This window comes from Microcebus murinus, chromosome 5 (assembly GCF_040939455.1).
Source record: "Microcebus murinus isolate Inina chromosome 5, M.murinus_Inina_mat1.0, whole genome shotgun sequence".
Lineage (NCBI taxonomy): Eukaryota > Metazoa > Chordata > Mammalia > Primates > Cheirogaleidae > Microcebus > Microcebus murinus.
This window is the reverse complement of record NC_134108.1, coordinates 48,294,481-48,312,820: the sequence shown is the minus strand read 5'-3', so window position 1 is coordinate 48,312,820 and position 18,340 is coordinate 48,294,481. Positions and strand designations below refer to the sequence as shown.

Genomic DNA, 18,340 nt, shown 5'->3' with positions numbered 1-18,340 from the left:
GTTTCCCTGAAAATAAGACAGGGTCATATATTTATTTTTCCTCAAGAAGACACCCGAGGGCTTATTTTCAGAGGATGTATTTTTTTTTTTTTAAGTATGGTACAACAATCTACATTTATTTAAATGCAGTTAAGTCATCTTCTTCTGGAACATCATCATAACTCTCCAAACCCTGAATTCCATCCTGAATTTCTTGCGACTCTATTTCCTTTAGAACCATTGGCCCCAATCTCTCATGTCGAGCAACAGAGCTCTCGTGGGGCAGATTAGAAGGGCTGCTCTTCTTTACCGCTCCGCAACAAAATGCATGGGCTGTGCAGATACGCTGTGTAGCCACCGGCCATCACTAAGTCTTATTTTCGGTATATTGCGCAAATTCTTAGAAATTCTGCTAGGGCTTATTTTATGGGTAGGTCTTATTTTCGAGGAAACACGGTATCTTTTCTGATATACCAAAGCTAATAAGGTAGCTGTTAGGTGAAAGATGGAATTTTCCTTAAGAAGGGAGGTGCCTGCCTGCCCACCTTCCCCTTCACTTGTGAGGATAAACAGGTCAAGATATGAACCATCTTACAATTGTCTAAAATACGATGAAATCTCCATTTTCACATGATGCCCTAGAAATGGGACTGTACAGTTTGTGTAGTCAAATGTTAAAGTATTCCTTAACTCTGTAAGGCTCTATTACAGATCTAGTTCCCATTTCATAAAACATACAAACATCAAAAAGCACAAACTTCAGAGGAGTACCTGATAATCCGACGGCATGACAGGCCCGCCTGAGTTGGCGCCCGAAGGCCCGAGGCGCGGCTTCTTGCTGGGCGGCACCTGGCTCAGGCCCGAGTCCTGGCTGTGCTGCAGCCCCGCGCCCGCGCCCCCCACGCCCGCGCCCGCCCCGCCCGCGGTCCCGTTGGTCTGGGTGCTGTTCTGCTGGGGCGGGGGCGCCTGTGGGGGGGCGGCGGCCTGCTGTGCGGGGGCTGTGGGCTGCTGATGCTGGTTCTGCTGCTGTTGCTGATTCTTTTAAGGAAAAAGAAAAAAAAGCAAGATTGGTATGAAACCAAATTAAGGAAAACTTGACCTGCACCTGTGACTGCTGACCAACCTGGGGTAACAACCCATGGGGAACATTAAAGTGACAACAGGGACTGCGGAAGGGAGCAGCCCGGGAGCACAGCGGTCCCAAAGGTCGACGTACCAAGCTCCAGGTACTCTCGGAAGGTCCCTTCGACTGCATGGTGACCCCCCAAATCAGTCACACACACCTACTGAAGGCCATAAAGCACAGAGGAGATAGTTCCGTACTCATTAGAACAGCTGTAAGAAGTCTTTTTCATTATGATTTTGGAAAAGGGGAGCAGTATGGGGAGGTGGCTGATGAATCCAGCTAAGATAAAAGAACAGAGCCATGCTTGCAAACGCCACCTGCATTAAGTGATGGCAATGACATCGAACAAACCAAACGAGCAAGAATCAGGAATCACAGGATAAAATAGGCTATAAAATAAACCAGGAAGTTCATCTATCTATAAGCTTATTACATTTCAAACTTCAAGGTACATCTACAATCCCCAAACTTCCATAGAAAATAAATACACATGTAATTAAATAAAAGGTGGTTAAATACACAGGAAATGTTAAATTATACCTAAGTTATCTTTCTGCCTCCCTTACTCTCTGGAAGTTAAAGTGTACCATGCAATTTATACCTTGTCACCCTTCTCTTCTGGTTCATCTTCATTAAGGAATTCTCTTTTAGGGTACGGAATCTGGCAGCCAGCAAATACACTAAAAATCATTGAAAAGAAAAAACATGTAATGACCTAAAATCTACTATATCATTACCTTGTTAATTTGAAATTTCACTTTTTTTTCATAACGTATTTCCTACTCTTCCTCTGTGGCTGGTGTTTGCTGGATACCTCTCAACACAATTTAACTCAAGCAATAAGAAAACAATTAACTCATCTGAAGTTTTACACTAATTGCCACTTTCAATTTCAAATCTTGACTGCTGTTAGCTAGTCGACATATAAGACATAAAAGTTTTTCCACACTAACTTCATTAGCACCAAAAACAACTCAATTTGCATTTGCTTCAACAAGAAAATACTTTGTTTTTCTCCTCTAGAAAAACTACACCTCTAATAAAAGGAAGCACCAAGTACTTACTTGGGTGTGATAAGGATGAAGGAGTCCAGGGGTTCTGCAGTGCAGTGCTGCACGCGCTCTGGAGAGCATTTTAAGTTGTCATTTCCCTACTGGTTTGGTTTAATCTCTGATCTGGCTGATTGGGCTACAAAGGTCTCATCTGTTCTCAGCTTTAGTTTTCATCTGTAAATCTCATTAACGGTCAGATTTCTAATTAATGGTGTTTCTAAAACACTCATTTAATTAATGGTGAGTGTTTCTGAAACACTCATTTTTACTCACACCTCTCTACAGCTCTGCCTGTTTCGAAATACAGGACCGTTCTCCAGAGCGGCTTCTCTCTAGGTAGTATTCATGAAGAAAGTGAAACAGTGCAGTAAATGAGTGCTTCCTTTTGCTTTCAGCCACCATCTGACATCCTCAACCTACAACAAAGGACACAGGATACATACTCTAAGGTCGGCAAGGGGTCCTCCTGAAAATAGGGGTCCTGCAGGGCCTGCTCCGAGGTAATTCTCTTGGTTGGATCCATGGTGAGAAGTTTCTGAAGCTAGAATAACATAAAGGAAATTGATAGGACATGAAAAGGTTCTTTACAAGTCCACGTTTTTGTCTTTTGTATTGATTAATGTCCAATAGGATTAACATCAATACATTGTGAATTGAATAGCTCACTACAGATTAGTTTACTGCACACATTTATGTAAAACTGGCAGAAAACATCAACATTAAAGCCCTTTTCTGTAATAAATCACTAACAAAATTAAGGCTAGAAGTCAAGGGTGACATCTCAACAGAAAAAATATTTAATTTTGCCCCAATATCCACCAATTTTTTTTGTTTGTTTCTAAAGAAGAAGAATAGCTGGGACAATTCCAGGGTAAATGGGATGAGGTGAGACTTGTGCTAAAGGTCAGATTTCAGCCTGGGAGAGAAGCACCTACCAAGAGGAACACTTTGCTGTCAGGCTTGACCTTGTGTTTCTCCATGTACTTTATGAGGCTACTGTTGGCGTACCTGCAAGGACATAGACAGTCACGTGTCACTGGGAACACTCACACAATTTACATTTTTTAATAAACAGCTCCAACACTGGTTTTCCTATAAGGTATGTGTTTAAGCCACTGATTTTTTTCTGATTAAAAAGGAACACTATCAAATATTGGCAAATGTGTAAAAGAAATGGGAACTGTTCCACACTATATTTCAGAGTTTACGTTGTTATAATCCCTTCAGAAAACAATTATTTATTAATCATTAGGAGTTGAAAATGTGTATAACCCATGACCCAGCAATTCCATTTCTATGCACATACTCGAATATAACAGATGCTTTTTCTACATGTTTCTCAGGATACATGGATAAGAATGTTCTTAGCATTAGCAAAAAAAATAGTAATAGCAAAAAATCATTAACAACCCAGATGTACATCAACTGAAGAATGGGGTAAATAAATTGTTATATAGTAACAGAATGGAATGTTATACAATACTAAAAAATAATACATAGGGTTGAGCGGAGGAAAAAAAGGAAGCTGCAGAAAAAAATAGTATGATAGCATTTGTATAAAGTTCAAAGACGTTAAACATTTAATCATTTTTTAGAGATAAATGTGGAGTAAAACTATGATGAAAAATGTGGAATGATATACACAAATTCAGAACACTCAGCATCTACCCTCGAGGACGGTGTGAACAGGAAGAAAGGATATACAGGGTACTTCAGTAATTTTAGCAATGTGCTATTTCTTAGGTTGAAGGGTGAGTGAAAGGGTATCCATTTTATTATTCTAAATATACTATATATCATATTCAACATGTTCTTACCTACATATGAAATATTTCAAATTAAAAAGGTCTAAAATATGTAATATATGTTCATGGTTAAAACAATTAGAGAATATGGAAAAGTATAAATCACTTAAATCACTCATAATCCTAATAATTCAATGATAATGAACTACTGTCAAAATTTTTATAATTTTCCTTTGCATGTGTTTCCATAATATACATATATATGATACCGACACAGGGATTTTTCTTCCTTTGTTTTTATAAAATAGGAATCATAGTATATTACAGAATGTTTGGGAATGCCTAAAAAAAAAAAAAAAAAAAAATAGGAATCATAGTATAAAAATTGTTATAGCTTTTTTCACTTAATATTGTTTCATAAACATTTTCCCCTGTCTAACACTCTTTAAATTTATTATTTTGAGTGACTGTATATCCCCTACTGGTACAATGTTGTTTTTATAATAGCTATGACATGCAGGTCCCTGTAGGTAAATCTGATGCACATGGCAGGGAGACAATACTGCACTGCAGGTGAGAATCACAGACCCCTACTGGACCCTAACTCAGTCATTTACCAATTGTGTGATCTTGGGCAAGTTAGTTAACCTCTATGAAAGCTTGAAGAACCTCACCTGAAAAATGGGGATTTATAATTATATCTACCCTATAGATCTGCCATGAAGATCATGAGAAATGTATGTCAAGGGCTTAGCACCATCCTAGCATCTGGTAAGTACCCAGCTATTTGTGGCAGCTCTGGTTAGTTCCACAGGATAAATTCCTCGAATTATCAGGTCAAAGGGATGCTCATTCTAAAGCCTTTTTTGGGTGCTCCAGAATCTTGCTACACAAATGTGGCCTTTGTCAGCAGCCTGGGCATCACCTGAGAGCCTGCATTAGAAATGCAGATTCTCAGGCCTCCAGATTCTAACTCAGAAGCTACATTTTTTTTTTCTATATATATTAGTTGGCCAATTAATTTCTTTCTATTTATAGTAGAGACGGGGGTCTCGCTCTTGCTCAGGCTGGTTTCTAACTCCTGACCTCGAGCAATCCACCCGCCTCGGCCTCCCAGAGTGCTAGGATTACAGGCGTGAGCCACCGCGCCCGGCCAGAAGCTACATTTTTAACAAGATCTTCAAGTGATCTGTATGTAGGTAAAGTGTGAGAAGCACTCATTCTCACCAGGAGCAGAGGAATGAGAGTGCCCATTTTATTGTACCCTTGCCAACACTAGATATTTACATTTCAAAAATCTTTGCCATGTTTAAAAAAAATTCCTCCAATACCAGAAAAATTTTTATTGGCAAGGTACCTGCTGAGTGTGGTAATGGAAAGCAACCTTAAAGTGTACATAGAAATGGGGTCTGTCTTCATGTGTGTGGCCTTCATGTTGAATCAACTTTTACTTAGGTTAATTCCAGATGCTAGGTTATTTGTTTCTGTCATAACATAAAAGGTCTTGAATTTGAGATGTCCTATCACTCAGTTCTCATTTGGGTTTCTTCTTATCTTACCGAGTATTAAAGTCAAGTTCAACTGTTTGTCGTTTTCCGACTTATCCCCTTCCAGGTTTGCTATAGTTTAGGAGCTAAACAGTCTTCAAAGATATCCAAACTCTTGATACACTTTATGAAGCATTTTATCAGACTATGTTCATTTGAACATTCAATGTTTTAAAGTCAACTTAATGATTTCTTTTTAATTCTATTTTTACCTTGCTTTCTAATGAACTAATTGGAGTTGACACTTTGGAGAGATTACAGAAAATTCTGTTGTCATTATTCCCAATTCATTTTAAGAGCAATTTATTTGATGCAATAAAAACAAGTGGTTATCCTTTTACTTGTTATGTCATTTGAAGTAATATTTTCTAGAATCTTTTTCTTCACTTTGTTTTACTTTAGTGACTCTTATGTACTGTATTAGATTTTAGTAATTCTTAACAAACCCTTTGTTGTCCTATGTATTAGCAGCCTGTTTTTATGTTGGGTAGGATTGCTTAAGAGGTTGGGCTCTTACCTCTGGACTTTTCCATTATTCTTCTAACCAAATTTGTCTTTTTACATTTCTCTCCTTTTATTTCTGGTTATTGTGAACATTATCATTTTATGTAAAACTTCTCATTTGGTGTTTAAATACTAAATTAGACATTAAGTGCTTCCATTAATTTTCTCCATCATTTATATTATTAGAGTATCTTCAGTTACTTGAACTACTTTCATTCAATATCCATTTGGCAAGTAATTAATCAGCATGTACTGTGTGCCAGGCCCTGGGGACACATATAATGGCACACGGAGGAGGGATGAGCCATACATCTGGAGGGAAAGACAGATAGTATTCAAAAGCTAACTATAGTGCACACGGTGACCAGTGCTGACAGCAGCAGCACACGATGTGACAGGACTGCAAGGGGGAACCGCCTAACTCAGACCTGGCAGGTCGGAGGAGCCAAGACCTAAAGGATAAGTAGAAAAAATTAAGTAAGACTCTGATGAAAGGGGTGGGAAGAAACTATATCGTATTGAGAGAACAGCATGTGTAAAAATCCACAGGTCAAAGAAAGCTCAGTGTGTTTGAGGTACTTAAAGACATCCCCAGTGTTGAGGCTACAGGATACAACAACGTGGACAGTGGTTAGCAGATGGACCTGGTGATGAAGAAGCGGAAACTCTGTAAGCCATGTTCAGGAATGGAAAGCAAGGGTAAATTCAGAGCAACCAGGAAATTGACATGATCAAATTTGCTTTTGATGACGCCTGCAGTACAGGCAGTGAGTTAGAATGAAGAGTGAAGTTAGAAATACCACTAAGGGGGCCATTGCAAGATTCTAGGAGAGAAGAAGGTAGTTTGGACTATAATAGAAGTAGGGTAGATGGAGAGAAACAGAAAGATTCAAAGGACCTTCAGAAGAAAGAACTAGGACTAGATTTGCTAATTGTTTGGATGCTGGCGGTGAAAGGGAAGAGAGTGAGACAGAAGGAGGATCAGGGATAACTCTCAGGTCTTTAACTTGAACAATTAGGTGAATCAGGGAGCCATTTTCTAAGACAGAAAATACAGCAGGAAAAGAGGTTTGGGAGAATAGATGATGAGTTCAGTTTTGGACATTTAATTTAAAGTATTTATGGAAGATTCATGTTGGGATTCCATAAGGCAATTAGATAAATGGGCTTGAAACTTAGAAAAGAAATCTGAATAGGATATATACATTGGGAGTTATCAGCATAACTGATGGTAAACTGTGGCCACGAAAATCAGGGAGTCTGCCTGAGAAGATGTCTAGGGAGAGAAGAGAGCCCAAGACAGAACCTTGATATCAGTGCTGTCTTTAAAAAATGGACAAGGGCAAAGGACCCTACTAAGGACTGTGCAAAAATGGGGCCAGAAATGATCAATGCCATTCTCTACTTCTCTTTATGATATCTGCTTTGTTCCTACAAGCCATCCTGTCCTGAAATTTTCTTGGTAAGTTGCCCACAAAGAAACTCTTCTACCATTTCCTCCAGGTGTGCATATTTATAACAAAGTCCTCACATGCCATCGCCTATACTCTCCTCTCATTTCTACTCAATGTACATGTCCCACCAGTTTACTTACTCAGATCCCAGGCCATGTGTTTTTCCTTCTGCCAACCTTCCTGGTTTCCTAGTCCAGCATTTTGGTTACCATTCATTCATTCATTACTCAGATAGAGATAAAACTACTACTGTTGTTATGGCCCTGAACTGAGTCCTTTATCATGCTAAAACAAACTATCTATTGACCCTTAAATTCTTTAAAGTTTTTAATACTGTAGCCTAAACCTGGCATATATGTTAACAGATCTGGAAGATCTTCTTTAAATCATAGGTATAATTAATATGCTAAAATCTAAGTTTTTGGTTTAAATAATAATCTATAGCTACATCTAATCTACATTTTTAAAAAGATTAATTTAAATGTTCCCATTGAAGTTACTACCTATAATTAATGTGTGATATATTTGTATCCCCTCCCAAATTCATGTTGAAACTCAATTCCCCATGCAACAGCACTGGAAGGTGGGGCCTTCAGGAAGTGATTAGTGATTAGTGGTGAATGGGATTAATGCCTCATAAATAGGCTTCACATAGCATTCACCCCTTTCTGCCTTCCACCATGTGAGGACACAGCAACAAAGTGCCATCTTGGAAGCAGAAAGCAGCCCTCAGCAGACACCAAACCTGCTGGTGCCGAGGTCTTGAACTTCCCAGCCTCCAGAACTGTGAGAAAATAAATTCCTGTTGTTTATAAACTACTTAGTCTAAGGCAATTTTTATAGCAGCACAAACAGACTAAGACAATATGGAATTACTTACGTTGTTCTTCTAAAGTCTTTTTGAAGTGTGGGATATTCTGGCATCTTTCTAATATCTTCCCAGTCTTTATCTTACAAAAAAAAATTGAATATTGTTGTAGAAAATAATGTGTTAATTCTATTTAAAATCTCTTAATTATTTTAGTTTAAAATATACATAAAACATGCTTTTGAAATGATTTTTAAATATGACTCAAAATATTATCTTGAAAAGCAAAATGAATTACCTGCTGGAAACCCCATGACGCTAAATATCCTATCTAGTTGATCATGATGAAAGGGATTGCTTGTTTTTATATCTTCCTGACGACAGTGAAAAATAGGTTCTGAAGTCAACAATTCAGCAAATATGCAACCTATTGCCCATATATCTATGAAGGAAGAAAAACAAGTTTTGTACACATTTATTATATTTCCTTGCTTATTCCTGAGTATAATCTCAACCTACAGATAAAAATACGCTTCAGTAAATAAATGTATAAAATATAGAAAGTGCATTAACATATAAATGCCATGAAATAGCTATATCATGTAACAGATTGAAAGCCAAATAAAAAACATTTACTTGTAAATTTTCTGATGAAGATAAACTTGGGAAACTCAATTTAGCAAGCAATGAATTTTTTAGATTTAGGCAAAAACTTTTCTAACCACTATTAATAATTTAATCACTCAAGCATTCAACTGATAAGCTAATACCAGGCATGATACTTAGATCTGACAGACTGATAAAATATCATCATCAGATATGGTGATGTGAGTCCCTTACAGTAATCGGATGAATAATGATAGAGCAAAATTTATGAATGTTGAATACATGGATAGTACACACCACATAAAAGGATTTAGAAAAAAAACCTTTTGTCTGGAAGACTACCAGCTTCAGTTTTTTTCAACAAATTGTAAAGTCTAGAAATTCATAAATAATACAAATATATATAAGCACTGCATGACAGTAGTAGAGATAGATCTTATCTAAACATATTCACTCAGATGCTGCCCTATCCTCATCACAACCCCCAGGATAAAGTTAGGCATTTTTTTAAAAGTTCTATTAACTATTTAAAATCACCAGTTATAGATTATTCCATTGAATTTTACACATTGAAAGACTGTGATTTATATTTTGAGACCATATTATAGTCACAATGTTTTGCCAAATGTATAAGGAAATTAACTCTTGTGAGATGTATATTCACCCTTGTCCACTTAAATAAATGCCATTTCATAAATATTTTTTAAAAAGAAAAGATAGTAATGCAAGGACTATGGTATAGTATAGAAAAGTACACAGTGTTTAGTAGCCTAGCAACTGTGAGCATCACATTCTATAGATAAGCTAAATAAGAAAAAAGTGTAATTGCAGTAGTCCCCACTTATCCTGATTTTGCTCTCTGTGATTTGTTACCCGCAGTCAGCCGCGGTCTAAAAATATTAAATGGAAAAATCCAGAAACAAACCATTTATAAGTTTTAAATTGTGTACAATTTTGAGTAGTGTGATGAAATATCACACTGTCCTGCTCCATCCACCAAGGACAGGAATCCTCTCTTATATCCAGTGTATCCACACTGTATACTCACTACCTGCCCGTTAGTCACTTAATGGCCATCTGGGTTATCAGACAAAACAAACAAACAAAAAACAACAACACAGTATCAGCTGGGCGCAGTGGCTCATGCCTGTAATCCCAGCACTATGGGAGGCTGAGGTGGGAAGATCACTTGAGCCCAGGAATTAGAGACCAGCCTGAGCAACATAGTGAGGCCTCATCTCTACAAAAAATTAAAAAATTAATTGGCCATGGTAGTGCACACCTGTAGTCCCAACTACTTGGGAGGCTGAGGCAAGAGGAGCACTTGAGCCTAGGTGTTGGAGGCTGCAGTGAGCTATGATCACACTACTACACTCCAGCCTGGGCAACAGAGTAAGACCCTATCTCAAAAAACAACCCCCAAAACATAGTACATTTAGGGTTCGGTGCTATCTGTGGTTTCAGGCATCCACTGGGGCCTTGGAACATACTCCTAGCAGATAAGGGGGACTACTGCATACTCACTAGCTAGAATGAATGTTGTATGCTATTTCATAAAACAAACTGCCGAATGGAAAAAACTACATAGTAACCCGTCACTTATTTGACCCCATCAGCAATAGTTTCCTTCCACAGAAGTTACCTTCTGAATAATGGGAACATATCCCTTTAATATACATTTTTTTTTTCCGCCATCGTAATATACATTTTTTATTACACCACTACCTGCCATCGTAAGAAGCTATAAAACATAATTTCATCTTCCTTAATGATGCAGCAAGGTCATCAGCATCATGAACATCATCACTACAGGGTAGAGTAACAATACTGTTCAGTGTCTACTTTTTAATTCTTTTCTCTCTCCCACATCATGTTGGTTGTCACTCTTGCCCCCAACATGGCTGTCTCTGATGGTCCCATCTCTCTTTCTCCTGCTTGCCTCTACTACGCAGTCAGCTGGGGCTACTACCGCCCCTGCTGCTCATGCCAATTCCTGGTCTGTTCTCTCCACTCAAGGAACAGGAGCTAGGATCTAGATTTCCTTAGGAATTGCTAAGATAAGGAATCTCACAGTGGCAGGGAGCATTAAATTCTAGGGTTTCCTGCCTCATATTAGCCTATAATTTTAAATGGCCACCTGGCTCCTGCACCATCTATCCCTGCTGATCAGGTTTCTTTCCTGTATCAATGACTTGTTCTCTGATACACACATACATGCACGCCCCACCACCACTACTGCCACCACCATTGTCACTCCTCTCCCCCACTAAATGTCATTCCACTGATATCAAATTTATCACACTTTCTTTTTTCTATGCTCTGAAAATAAATACTTCTTTCTAACATGGACCAGGTACGGAGAAGAGTGAGAATGAGTGACTATGTATGTACTTATGTATGTCTGCTATGAATATATTTCAAGCCCAAAGATAACTGATTTGGGGATTATTCTTTTTCTCTGTCTTAACTTTTCTTCTAACTTCTATCCAGAATGGATAATTGGGACTTGACTAAAATTAGAAATTAGTGATTATGTTTTTATCTTTAAGTGGTAAATTTCATTTACTGAGCAAGTAAGTTGCAAGCTGGTTAAAATTCAATTTCAGTTCTCCTTACCCTGAGGAAATAAGAACTATAATTGGTTTTCAATTCATACCCAATTACCTTTATTTCAAAAAAGTCACATCTATTTTCATTTAAACAGTAGAGAAATTAATCAGAAAATATTCACAAAACTGTGCTTCTCAAAGTGCGTGGGTCACACACAACAGACTCACCCAAGGGTACGTGTAAAAAATGGGCCTTCCCGTGGTTCTGCTGCATTAGATTCTCTGAGAGTGGGACAGGCATTTAGTTTAACAGAAACGTTTTGGCTGAATTTGCCTTTTCTTAATGGAAATCTCCCTTATAGGTACAGACAGCACTAGCAGTTGGTGAGAACCCAAGACATCGGGATTTCTACTAACATTGCATCCTCTACCCCCGCCTGGGCCCTGGATTAGCACCATCAGACCTGTTCTGGGGCATCACCTGGTACTTCCTACTAATATTCCCCCTCTCCCTGGCCTAGTCTCTTCCTATCTTCTGGTGCCTTCTGGGATGGTCTAAGGGATTGGACTGTTCTCAATAGTGAGTAAGGAGAGACCCAAATAATAATAATAAAAAGAAGCTTATAATTCTAAAAGTCTCAAAAATATGGCCCCCCCAGTGAAAGTTACTTGTTGGAGTGTAAAAAGGGTCAAGGTCTGAATGTACCTCCTCATTCTTAAAGCCACTCAAGCCCTTCCACTTGCTTTCTGCATCCTTCCTCCTTTACCCTGCACAGACAGCTGCCACCATCCACTGCTGACAGCATGGCCGCGCAGACTCTGAGCTGCGCCTTACCTTAGGTGCAACTGCTGAGTACGCGTCTAATGTCAGTCTCACACTCCTCTTCTGTCAGGCACATGCTGGTTTCCTCATAGTTCTGAGACTACTCACAGGCTTTTTCACTAATTTAACAAGACCATTCAGCAGTATTTATAAAATATTTACAAAATTCCAGCACTGTACTAGTGTCTTAGTCCCTGGGCAAAATATAAACGTGTTCTGGGTAGAACTGTAGAAACTGGGTAGATTCTGTAGAAATCAGACTTTCTGATGAATGACAACATTACTATATTTTGATTTTTGTTTGTTTTTACCCATGAATAGATTTACTATCAAATGTGAGAACTTCCTTTGTAGTTCTTTGGGTGCCCCCAGGTTTTTTGTAAGCTTGTTTAATGTAGAAATTTAGGTACCTTATAGAACTAGCACTTCTAATAGATACAACTTACTCTCCCTGTACCCTCACTTTTTACTCCCCATAAAGAAATCTCCAGGCTTGAGGATGGCTCTCCCCAGCTGACTCCTTCAACTCATAGCTGGGCCCTCTGAGGACTCTATAGTGACCAGGTAGCAAAACCTCTGAAGCCTCTGTTCTAAGGCAGCCTCTAAATCCTGCAGAGTGTGTGCTTATAACAGGTTTTCTTACTCAGTTTTTTTACTTGGTGAGATAGCAAGAAGCTGAGCACAGCTAATCTACCTGGACTCTATTTCCTACCTTAAAGGAGAACTGCCATTCTGATAACTGTGATAGTAAGAGAGAGAGATTAGTCATTTTTTCTTGCTTAGGAAAGGATATGACTAACTTCTCCCCAAATAGAAGGGGCTCTCTCCAATACTGTACTATTCCTGTTTTCTTTTAGTGAAGAAAACAATTCTAAACCTCTCTCCAGTTCTTCTGATCAATAGCTAGATAAATACAAAATCAAATATGCATGTTATTGTTCTATAGCAACTCAACAGGATCAGATACATCTATTCTCTATAAGAAAATTCTTTTTGTTTGTTTTTTCCTCAAACGTAAGGAAACAAGCAGAAAATGCTTTCTTTTAAAAGAACCATATTCTCAAAAAATAAAAAATAAAAAAAATAAAAAATGAAAAAAAAAAAAAAAAGAACCATATTCTCCTATATAGTTAAAAACCCAAATATACCAGAATGTAAAATCTAGGAATACAGAAAACAGGGCTTTTATAAAGATATATAAAGTAGTTTTTATCAAGAAGCTTTATTATTATACCATTTGGTATTTAGGATAGTTCAATGGCAAGATAGTAAATCACTTTAACTTACCAATGGCCTTTGTATAATGCCTTGCACCAAGCAAAAGTTCTGGAGCCCGATACCAAAATGTCACAACTACTGGATCCAAATCTGCTAGTGGCTTTAGAGGAGAATTGAATAATCTGGCAAAACCCATGTCAGCTAAAAAATAAAATAAATTAATATAAAATTCAGTTCGACATGTTATTAGAATCATGCAAGTTTAATAATAGCAGCTGCTAACGTTATAAAGCAGTCATTTCCTCCCTTTTTAATCAGACGTCTACAATAGGCACCAGACAGGAATTACTGTATTTATCTTTAGTATCTCCCCTCTGTAGTAGATACTATTCTTGTGCCTCTTTTACTGATGAAGTTGAGGATTAAAGATATTCTGACTTTGCCAAGATCATAGAGCTAGAAAGTAGAGTCAGAATTAGAATCCAGGTCTGACTTCAGATTTCTGGGCTTTCAGACACATTACAATAACATTCTTCAATGTTTTTAAAATCTAAAATAGACTACAAGTCTCCACAATTAATTATGACTTCTATATGCCTACACATCTAAAAACTGACTATGTCTTAGTTCAGTGTGTACTGTAACCATATCCTACAAACTCACAAGAGCTAATTTGTTGATCTCTTCCCAACTCTGCATTCAGTGACGGCATATTGGTGACTAGGAATTGGCTATGGTGGGAGTATTTACATCATGAAAAACAGCAAATGCATATGCAAATGCATCACATACATATTTCCAAGAACATAAATAAAACACATAAGAGATAATTTGTTATAATTCAACATTTAACAAAGGTCTAAACCAAAGCTAATCAATTTAAGTATTTGGGGTATACAAAAGTAGTAAAAAGAATACTTATCACTATAATAAGGTCCAGGAGGCTAATTTTCTTAAGATTTCATAAATAACAGATACTTTATATCTACAAAATGCTTTGCAGTTTACAAATGGTTTTTACATACATCATGTATCACTTCATTTAATCCTCATAAGAACACTGGTTTGATAAGTATCTTTTTCCCCACTTCTGCCCAAAGCAGTTAAATGACTGAGGATATAGTAAGCAAAGAAATATTAAGGAAAGGAATAGTAAGTAAAGATGCCAGTACTTGAACAAAAACCATGTTATAATTTAGGAGCTACATTCTTAACCACTGATCTGATATCCAATAAATTATACATATGATAACTGCAAGTCACAAAAGGAAACTCACAAGAATGATAAACCTCTATAATTTGAAGTATATAATATACACAGTGCATTTTAATTATAGAAGGGGCCCCAATGTATTATAAAATGCACAAATGCACATAAAAGTTTCAACTATAGTGTCATTTAATCTAAAACTAACATGCTATGATATGACATATGTTAAAATTTTAATTTACAATGATTTTGTTTCTTTAGAGTTTGAATAATTTATAAGACTTCCTGAGAATGCTTTGCAGTATCCAGTTCTTAAAAACTAAAGCTATCCAAGGAAGCCTGTGTTGATACATACTCTTTTTAAACTCAATTTCCCTGTAGTAACAAAAATATTCAAAATCATGCTCTCAATATGATACCTATTATTCTACAATATGACACAACATTCAAAGCACTGCTTTAGATATTTCATAGATGCTGATTGTTGTTAATGGAAAGTTGTATGATAGAATGCTGTTTCATCTGCTAAAAAGCATTTTGAAGTAAAGGCTAAAGCCAGTATTTCTCCCTTTATTCTCTACCTCCTTAGTTTTAGTTTTACCTAAGCCTCATCTCATAGTCAGATGAAATCAAGGCCAGAAGGAAATAATAAATATTCTTAAAAACAATTCCTGTCAATTGTATGAACTTTAAGAGCGTTTCAAACCACTTTTCAAATAATTACTAATTTAGACAAAAGGAACTAACTTAAAGATTACTATAACATTTATTTTCCTAAAATTAGATATGGATGAAATTGTTCAATTCCATGGCTATGGGGAAGTAAAATTCGGGTGTGGGTGCTCATTATAAAATGATAGAAAAGCAGCAACAGACAAGGTCTACCATCTAAGGAGCTTAAGTGGAAGAGAAATGAAAAAATATATGGAATAGATGAAAGTTAAAAAAGGGATAAGTACTGTGAGAATAAAGAAAGGTGCTACTGGTTTCTACTAAATGCTAAGTCCCTTGGGGGGAGGATCTATGTCTCCTTCTTGGCATTATCTGGAACAATGTTTAATAAATATCTCTAGAAGTAGACTAAATTGAAAGTGGCACTTGGGCTGGATCCTAAAGGAGAATCATTTTGCATAGTGAAAAAGGCAGGCAATAATGTTTTAGGTAGGGCCTGGGAAGTCTGTAGGTGGCTGGGAGGGGAAGGCTCAGATACAAGGAAAGGCACAGTATGTTTTCTATTCAACTATGCTTTTCTTTTATGCCAAAAAAGAACTATATTAAGCATTAGGCATAGGCATCTGTATTACTAACTTTTTAAAAAAATAATGGCTATTAAAATAAAATTTAAAGGCAATTTAATGAGCTAGCTTGCTTGTACACTAGATCTTTATTAGTAATTACTGCTTACTATTAACCCTGGTTTTATCCCTAATCTTGGGTAGAATAACGATCCTAAATCTCTGAACAGTAAGGTAACTAACTAGCCTGGCCAGAGTACAGAATTTTATGTTGAGGAGTAATAGGAGAAGACATTAGCCTTGAGTGACTGGGATAAATGTAATAAATGGTATAAACAAAAGAGAACATAAGATGACTAAAAATCTGGTTTTGGACAACACAGTGTAAGTTGCCAACAGGACATCTAAAGAGAGACAAAGACTCCAGCTAGGGTGAGAGACTACAATTTCAGATCCAGATCTTAGAACCATTTTCATAAAATCCAAGATTTTGAGGCCACAACTTATCAATTCCCTAAAGAAATAATTGTACATGGAGGTCATGTCCCAAGCCAGTGCCTACAGTGTCTTGAAACAATAGGTTAACAGGAGTAAGAGACAATAATGAATAAAACACAGAAGGAACAGCAAAAGTTTTAGGTAGAAAAGTGGAATTATGTTATATCATATAGACCAAGGGAGAAGACAGGCTCAAAGCCAGACTGGTCAGAAGAACAAATGGTGTATTCTCCAGTAAAGGAGAACGGTGACTAACACAGGCCACTAGATTTGGTAAGGTAGTGGTCACAGGTGTCCTTTTAGAGAGGAATTTTGATAGAGGCATGGAATTAGAGACCAGATTATAACAAATTACAGTAAGTGAAACCAAAGGGTGAACATCATGTGTTCCAGGAATAGAGGAACAAGAGGAGAAATAAATAGAACAATGCTAAAGAAAACAAGAAAATAAATGTGATTTATTTTATTTTAAAATCAGGAAAAGGACTATGTTTAGATTTATTTTAAAATCGGGAAAAGGACTATGTTTAAAGGTGAAGAGGAGAAACTTGAGAGAGAGGAAATGGCAATATCGTAACATGGGGAGCTTAAGTAAGGAAGATAATTAGAAGCTAGGAAAGGCACAAGTACATGGGACTTAGGAAGGGAAGAATCACTCTTTCGCTGAGGCTGTTTCAAAGGCAGAGCCACCAAAGAGTAGAGGTCAGTGAGGTCACACCAGACAGCTCTGATGCCACTAGGCAGGGATGTTTGGAGGGAAAAAGTCTCAGCACTTGGCATTCAAGTCCTAGCTTTGAAAGGCTGAGCAAGCTACAACCTCTCTAACTCCAGTTTTCCCTATCTGTAATATCTACCTTTACAGGGTGGTTGTGTAAAATAAATGAGGTAACACATGGACGCACCTATCACACTGTATAGTAAACTGTTTATTTTACTCTCTCTCACAGGGAGGGACCATCCTTTATCTCCCTCCTTTCACCTGTGTCTGGCAAAAAGCAGAGACTCAACAAAAGCCTCTAAGAAAATAAATGTAAGAGTAAAATAAAAATAGAACCAAGTGAGAAGTGGTGGAAAGGGGAGGAGGAGGGAAGAGAAGGAAAGCAGCCACCGGGTACTTAATTAACATCAACAAACTTTTGTATGAATCTGAGTAGAGTTTTAAAGAAAAGGAAGTTGGTTTAGAACAGCTTCTTCAGGAACTGGGCTAGGGAGTTAATTGAAGAAGTAGAAAAACAAGTGACAGGTCAGGCTTGAAGTAGGACAGCATGAATTTGTAGTAGGTCAAGTTAGCACAATTTTTCACTACCTCTAGCACGGTATTCTAATAGCAAAGAATGCAGGCTGATGAACAAAATTTCTTTCAAATTCCTTCTAAAAAGCATTGAACATCCAATTAATGTAATAGCTATTAAAAGAGAATTAGAATAAAGCATTTCTTAGCTCATTTTCTCCCCCAAATATGTCATAGGTACAAATGATGCTGATTTCTTTTAGAATCTTCAGGGATGCAAAGGAAAATTTTTAAATATACAGATAAGACTCCTGCCAGTGCAGGTAAAAGAGGCTGTAAACATATATATTCATTTGGAAAAGATATGTTAGTACCTGGCACAGGGCATGCAGGCCTGGGGTGGCCAAGTGGGGAGAACCTGTGAGGGTTTGTATGTATTAGTTCAGGGTAGGGAGGGAAGTATTCAGAAAGAGAACATTGGTAAACCTCAGACAAAAGCAAGATTTAGGGAATTATGTTTAGGGTGACTATGCAGGACAGTGGTGGTGAGATAAACACATGCTTGGGATATTGTATGGGAATGAATGCTTTTGTGAGCTTGCTTGTTAATTTCCAGTGATGCCTCAACCTAGAATTATAGAATCTTATTTTGGGGGAAAAACCAGGGGTTTTATAGACTATCTATCTACATTTTCCAGCATCTTTTCTAAAAATCTTATGAGGAAGTAATTTTAAAATTAGCTATTTAAATAAGG

General features: G+C 37.3%; 1 protein-coding gene across 3 annotated transcripts in view; it reads right to left on the bottom strand.

The window, feature by feature from the left end:
• Nucleotides 1–18,340, bottom strand: part of CDK19 (cyclin dependent kinase 19) — a 146,666-nt gene that overhangs the window by 8,636 nt on the left and 119,690 nt on the right. For all 3 annotated transcript variants that reach the window (XM_012753113.3, XM_012753114.3, XM_076003059.1), the window contains 7 exons: nucleotides 13,481–13,612; nucleotides 8,514–8,657; nucleotides 8,288–8,357; nucleotides 3,093–3,165; nucleotides 2,601–2,698; nucleotides 1,707–1,785; nucleotides 751–1,017 (listed from right to left, as the gene is read on the bottom strand). In XM_012753113.3, the coding sequence (XP_012608567.1) occupies nucleotides 751–1,017; nucleotides 1,707–1,785; nucleotides 2,601–2,698; nucleotides 3,093–3,165; nucleotides 8,288–8,357; nucleotides 8,514–8,657; nucleotides 13,481–13,612 (863 nt within the window). The remainder of the gene's footprint in view (nucleotides 1–750; nucleotides 1,018–1,706; nucleotides 1,786–2,600; nucleotides 2,699–3,092; nucleotides 3,166–8,287; nucleotides 8,358–8,513; nucleotides 8,658–13,480; nucleotides 13,613–18,340) is intronic.